The sequence below is a fragment of the Cibotium barometz genome, chromosome 2 (genome assembly GCF_041138505.1).
Source record: "Cibotium barometz isolate CiBa-2024 chromosome 2, ASM4113850v1, whole genome shotgun sequence".
NCBI classification, from domain to species: domain Eukaryota; kingdom Viridiplantae; phylum Streptophyta; class Polypodiopsida; order Cyatheales; family Cibotiaceae; genus Cibotium; species Cibotium barometz.
The window spans coordinates 16,937,057-16,943,805 of record NC_141047.1 but is presented as its reverse complement, the minus strand read 5'-3'; the positions used below and the strand labels follow the sequence as shown (position 1 = coordinate 16,943,805).

Genomic DNA, 6,749 nt, shown 5'->3' with positions numbered 1-6,749 from the left:
GCTATAGGTAATTCTTACATAGTGGACCACCCGAGGGGTGCGCGCACGCGCGTGTCTGGACATATATATAGATCTAAGGTAAGCCTACTTGCACCAATCTTGGATTCATTATTCTACTAGTGGAGTGTACTGATGAGACTAGGAGTGTTACACACGTAAATGTTCTTGCAAGTGTACTGAGACTAGGAGTGCAACACATGTAGATGTTCTTGCAAGTGTACTGAGACTAGGAGTGCAACACATGTAGATGTTCTTTAGTTCTTGAGATTTTTTGGATTGTTTTTGTAAGTGTGATTTTTTTTTAATGCAAAGAAGAAAGCAAATAAAATATAGAAAAGTTTCTATTCCTAGCCCTAACATAAGAGTTTAAAATATATGTTAGAGGATGAATTAAGAGAATTAAGTAGGCTATTGTAAAGTGTTCTTAAGCATGCAAAAAGAATTTAAAAAATTCATTAATTACCCAAACCTAACATGCATAAGTTTTTCTTAAAAAAATTACATTTTTATAGAAATGATTTTTTTAAAGGCATTAAGACTTGTAGAAAATGTGGTGATGTATTGCATGGATATTTAGATTCAAAATGTTGTGATCGAAATCAAACATACACCAATATGCACATGTGCCCAACTTTATGTTTTAAAAAAGTGTAGCTATTTTATGATTATCACAAATAAGGTTGAACTATAATGTTTGATAAAGTAAGAACATCTTCAAGCTAAATCCATAATTTGTAAGTTTGTCTTCTTCTATATTTATAGGGTGTTTTCATTCAAGAAGCTTAAGAAGGAGGTAATTCTACATGTATGTATGGTGGAGATGGAAATTTTTAATTCAATATCCATATAATTGCAAAAATAAATCCATTCCAACACTATAGAATGATCAAAAGGTTTGGAACCTCATGATGGGATTTATAAGTTAGAATACGAAAGCTAATGCATTATGCATGTAGATAGATGGACTTTGTGGGTGTCATATAAGAGGAGAGATCCTCCCTAAAATTTGTAAAGTTCCACAATAATGCACTCATTTAGCTTGGAGATAACTTGCATGCGTGCAAAACCTGCAAGTTTAGAAATGGTAAGAAGCTCTTGATAGGTGCGCTCTCGGGCACCGTGATGACAAGCAAGCATTAGGATGTCAAGTTGGTAGGCTACACGGGCCCTTGCCCCACTCTCCACTCCATATGGAAGTAGAGCATCCACCACGATCACTTTACCACCTTGTTTTGGAAGAGCCTTGTAACAATTCTTCAATATTTTTACACAATGCTCGTCACTCCAATTGTGTAATATCCACTGCCCTTGCCAAAACATATCACAATAGAGTTAAGGAGTAATTGTTTCTTATAAAAGCAATGATTGAATATTTTTAAAAACTTAGTTAAACTACATAATGTGTCAAGGCTAGCAAAAATGTTCATATTAGTCAAGCACTCAACGATCCCCTATAAATGCAAGCAATTGAATCTACGTGTTTTAAGTGCCCTTTGCTAACTAACTCAAGTTCATAAAAACCTTAACACAAATCATGGCAATAAGGAAGCTTGTTTTTTAGATTGATTGACCTCCTTTTTTTAGCTCTTTCATTTAAGAATATTATAAGTCATAATTCTATTGGGACACAAAAGTGGTGTGTGTACTTATTTTAAAGTGCACGTCAATGAAGTTACAAAAGTGGTGTGTGCACGTATTTTAACAGTGCACTAGCATCTAGGTAGAGATGTATCTCAATTATAATAATGATGGTGATATGTAAGAGTGCATAATATATATATTCATAATATAGATATATGTAGGTACATACATACACACATGTTCTAGTCTTTTTGTAGGACTTGTGTTTTGCCCTAGAGCGTGTCAAAGATAATATTGCATATTTATGTTTTTCACTTGCATGTTCTCTAGCTTTTTGTAAGAGTAGTGTTTTTCTCTAGATCATGTTATCAATCTTGTATGTTTATGTTTCTCACTTGCCCCCTCATTTTTGAGTTCTTTGTGTTTAAAATGAACTATAGTTTTTGGGAAAGAGCTTGTTTAGTGCCCCCCATTCACAAACTCAAGTTGTTGCCTATATTTCTTTATAAGAAAGTTCATCAAGGTAAATTTTTGGCATATTTAAATCATTATATGGATTAAAAATTTTCAAGATATTGTGAAACAAGTCAAGGTCCTTCCAAAAGGGCACATGATTAGTTAAAAAAAAGAACGTTTAAAAACTCGTGTGAAAGCACTATTTTGCATGAGTAATCCTCCCAAACAATATTTTTAATATTATTGTGTGCATTTGTTTAGTATTGATGCTTTCATCAGATTCTTCAAGAGGTACAAAGCCAAGTTTGAACTCACACACTTTGCTACCCAAGCGCACACTCAAATCACTTACCCAAAGACCACGTTAGAATAAAAGAAGCTATTTTTAAAACAAACTTGAATATTGAATAGCTATAGTAGATTTATCTTACTCTTTAGACTTTGTGCTTAAGAGAACTATAACTTGTAGGGTGTTAGCTTCAAAATTGATAGTGTCAATGGCTAAGAAGCATCTCACACACACTTGTCCCTCATTTTGCCATTGAATTTGGCTAAAATTTGGAATGCTAGTACAATGTAGCTCCTTTGCGGCATTTGGATTACATATCCCAAAAAGAAGGCTTTAGTTTAAAGAAACTGCATCTCTATCCTACATGTCTTTTGATGCCTAAAAGACATGTAAAATATTGGAATTAAATACATGGAACTAGAGACATATTTAATTATAAATATTTTATAGATCATTTAAAAAAAATTAAAGAAAAATAATGAAATGTATGTCTTTTTAATGTAAAAGACATTGGCTGTCTTTAATGTGAGAATGCTAGAGAGAGAGAGAGAGAGAGAGATAGAGAGAGAGAGAGAGAGAGAGAGAGAGAGAGAGAGAGAGAGAGAGAGAGAGAGAGAGAGAGAGAGCAAAAATACATTTTTTAATATATTTATTAATTATGCATTTGATAATGGGTACTATATATAAATTTGAGTAACTATATAAGGCCCGTCAAATTTGTGAAATTCATTCAAATCATAGGTTTTCAAAGGTTTAAAGACTTAATCACTGAAAGATTTTTGTTAAACTTGAGAAAGAACTTCAATGGAGCCATGATATGACCTTGTAGATTTCAACACACTTTCACAGATCACAATACGTATTGTTGCATCATCAAGATTAAGGAAAAGAATACCTTCATAAATATAGCATTGCCTTCGGGGATGCTCACAAACATATCTCCTCCTACATTCTCAACACCTGTGTAGTAAAGGAAATTGATTTGCATTCTCACATTAGATGGTTGCAAGTGGCATATGTTTAATAAGTATAAACCTAGCTTTCATATTAAGCCATCAACATGATAGACTATAAGAGTTTAAGCAAGAAGTTGCATGTGACTATGGAGAACATATTTAGAAAAAATCGATTAAACTCAATGGTGATCAAAAGAGTGCATGCACAATGTAAAACATTTATTGAATATATGCCACGTTGCATCATAGCCAACTTAAAGTCTTCCTTTTTGGTTTCAAAATGGTTTAAAAAAGCATTCATGTGTGCTTACATAAATTCTTTAAATTTATAGTTTTTCTTCAAAGTTTAAGCACCTCAAGGTCCTAGGTTGCCTTTCATAACATACAATGCAACCATGCGTGCATATGTATAAAAATATGTACTCATGTCTTTGTTTGTTTGTGTGTGTGTGTGTGTGTGTGTGTGTGTGTGTGTGTGTGTGTGCGTGTGTATGTGCGCGCGCGCACACACAAACACACGCACGGGAGCCCACTTGGACTTGATATGTATGTATGTATAGATACACAAGCACCAAGTGGCAAGGAGTTAAATGACAAAATACTTTACCAATCACACCTAAATTCACGAGCTACATGTTCAACCATGATGTGTTTAAAGTCATTTGAAAAAAACTTAGTTATCCATTTACACCCATTCTTTATTGTGGAACAGATGAGCTAATGACTTCTAAAACTTATCGAGTCACCCCATATGATATATTGTGGTGGATGGCTTATGAGATATTACCAGGATACTGCGGTGCAGCAGCAACCACATGCGGCTGGTCGAAATTGATGCCTTTCATGTGAGGGTGCTTAGAGATGATCATGCTCAAGCAAGATCCGAGCCCGCCGCCCACATCGACGAGGGTAGTTACATCATCAAAGATGGAGTAGGTGTCAAGGAACAACGGGATGAAGAGCTTGGTATGGTTGGCCATGGCGGAGTTGAAGATATTGTTGAAGGAGAGGCTATCTTGGGCATAAGGGAAGGGATGTTTGCCATGAGCTTTGCTGAAGGGAACGCTACCGTCGAGGACGGCTACATCCAAGCAATGCCATGCGTCCATAGAAACCTTGTCTAGATTGAGGAGTATCATTGGGGCAAGAGAGGCACCATCTTCATTTTTGACCAAATATTTGCTAACTTCATTGAGCCCATATTTTCTCACATAGTGAGGATTGTGTGTGTGTTCCGAGTCTTCCTCCTCTAGGGAGGAAGTGAGGACGCCGTGGCAAGCTAATACCCGTAGGATTCGATCTAGAGAATCGGCAGCCGTTGGATGGTGGAAAACGTTGGTGATGTGGGATACTATTTGGGCGGGTGAGAGGAGGTGGTGTGGTTGGCTGGCGAGGATGCCCATGACATTGAGGCGGATTACAGTTTTCAGAGCCATGGGTAAGCAGCACAAGGAGCCCAGCTCCAGCACTCTCAACCATGCAGGGTCTTCAACTCCCGGAAGCTCAGAAAGCAGCCGCTCCTCACGTTGAGCAGTTTCGCCCATCTCTCCCCCCCCCGGGTGTGTGTCTGTGTGTCTGTGAGAGAGAGTGTGTGTGTGTGAGAGAGAGAGAGAAAGACAGCTCTCTATTTAAGAGTGTGTGAGTGAGAGAGCCAGAAAGAGACGCATGGCTTACTTTTGAAAATTGAATTTAAGAAAGCTCAAAATTTTTAGAGAACTTTCACGCATTTTTTAGTCAGCTTTCACTGCCTACCCCCCACCAACACCAATTACTTGCTCTTTATGGTATCATCCATTTTTAGTTAAGAATAGTAGCTAAAACCCAATTCCTTTGCTTAGAACGAAGCCAGGGTAAAAAATAAGATGCCTCTATGAATATATATATATATATATATATATATATATATATATATATATATATATAAAAGTGTAGGTGGGTTGGTAATTATTCTTTCTATATAAATTTACAATTATAAAAAAATAGGATGAATGTTTTTAAAAATGCCTTAAAATATCTAAAATTGGGAAAATATTTTCTATATCCCTTCAAAATGGCCAAAATTTGCATAAGATATTGGTATTTTTTTTAACAGAAAAATCTCAAAAAATAGCAATTGGCAAAGATTAGCTCCTATTGTTTTCCTTGTGGGTTACAATTCCTGTTATTATAATTCTCCATCCACATTTTCAAATGTTTCTTCCAAAGCATCCAAGTCAAGTACTAATTTTTTTGTTTGAAGTAATGATTTTAGCCACCTTTCATTGTCATGATCCACCGATTTCAAGGCATTGAACCCTACTTCTTTCTTTCTGATAATGATTTACTCACATTTTTTCTCACACATATTTTGTCGTAGTGTTGAATCCTAATTCTTAGCCTTGAAAGGAATTTTGGCGAGAAGAACAAGACTTTAAGAGAGTCATCTATCAATAATACATCTTTGGTCTTAGTGTTGAATCCCAATTCTTCGCTTGAAGGTGAAGAACAATAATTTTTTCAAGAAAGTTATCTATCAATATCTTTTTGTGACATCATAATAAAAAAGTTGGCCTTGATTAAACAAATAAAAATTTTATTAAAAAAAATAGCCTTGAATAACCACCACTACTTTTTTTACTAAAAGAAAATCATAAGCCTAACATGATTGCGAGAAAACTTAGTCATTTTAAGGAGACCTGCAAGTTTTCTTTAAGAGAAACAAATAAATAAATCTTTTCATTGACTTTTCAAACATTTTAATCTCAACCAAAGACATGATATTTTAACGCTTTTCCACTTCCAAAAAAGTGGTTTAAAAGAACAATTTTGTCTTTTTTTCTAATAGATTTCTTTTCTTGAATTAAAAAATACTATTAGAATTTTGGCACTCAAAAGAAAATCTCGCCTCAACGGATGCAATTGAGCCCTTTCTTGTTAAAAAATCTCGCCTAAACGAATGCAATCGAGCCCTTTCTTGTTAAAAAATGTTTGTCAATGATTTAAAACTAAAAAAGGAGTCCTTCCTTGTTAAAAAATGTTTGTCAACAATTTAAAACCAAAATTATATTTTGTGTGTAATTATCAAAATTTACACATGCCGTATGAAAATTGTTTAAAAACAAACACTAAATGCTTTTTATCCATTAAAAGCTCTTGTTTTGTCATTCAATACTGTTTTGAACTATTAGATATATGAGACCATGTGTTGGGTGCATTGTTACAAAGAGCACCACCTTGCATTGCCAAAATTTGGTGAATCATATTTACACACATTCATATGCGTGGGCCATGCATTTGTATTGAGTAAAAATCTCTAAATTTAACAAAAATAATGCTACCCAGACTTTATTTGTAAACACAAGAGGGTAAAGAAACATAATTCACCTCAAAGGCCAAGAGTGGATAGTGGAGAAAAGACTCACGTTGGGGACTTGGGAGACAAAATGCATGCTCGAGTCCCAATTATGTGAAAAGTAGATGTGATGTCC

General features: G+C 35.0%; 1 protein-coding gene across 1 annotated transcript; it reads right to left on the bottom strand.

Annotated features, from left to right (window-relative positions):
• Positions 1–935: 935 nt before the first annotated feature.
• On the bottom strand, positions 936–4,876 carry LOC147640727 (flavone 3'-O-methyltransferase OMT1-like). Its single transcript, XM_086808917.1, has 3 exons — positions 4,070–4,876; positions 3,222–3,286; positions 936–1,302 (listed from the first exon to the last, which is right to left on the bottom strand). Exons 1-3 carry the CDS (start codon positions 4,824–4,826, stop codon positions 1,000–1,002), a joined length of 1,125 nt encoding a protein of 374 aa, XP_086665043.1. The 5' UTR covers positions 4,827–4,876; the 3' UTR covers positions 936–999.
• Between the last annotated feature and the right edge of the window lie 1,873 nt (positions 4,877–6,749).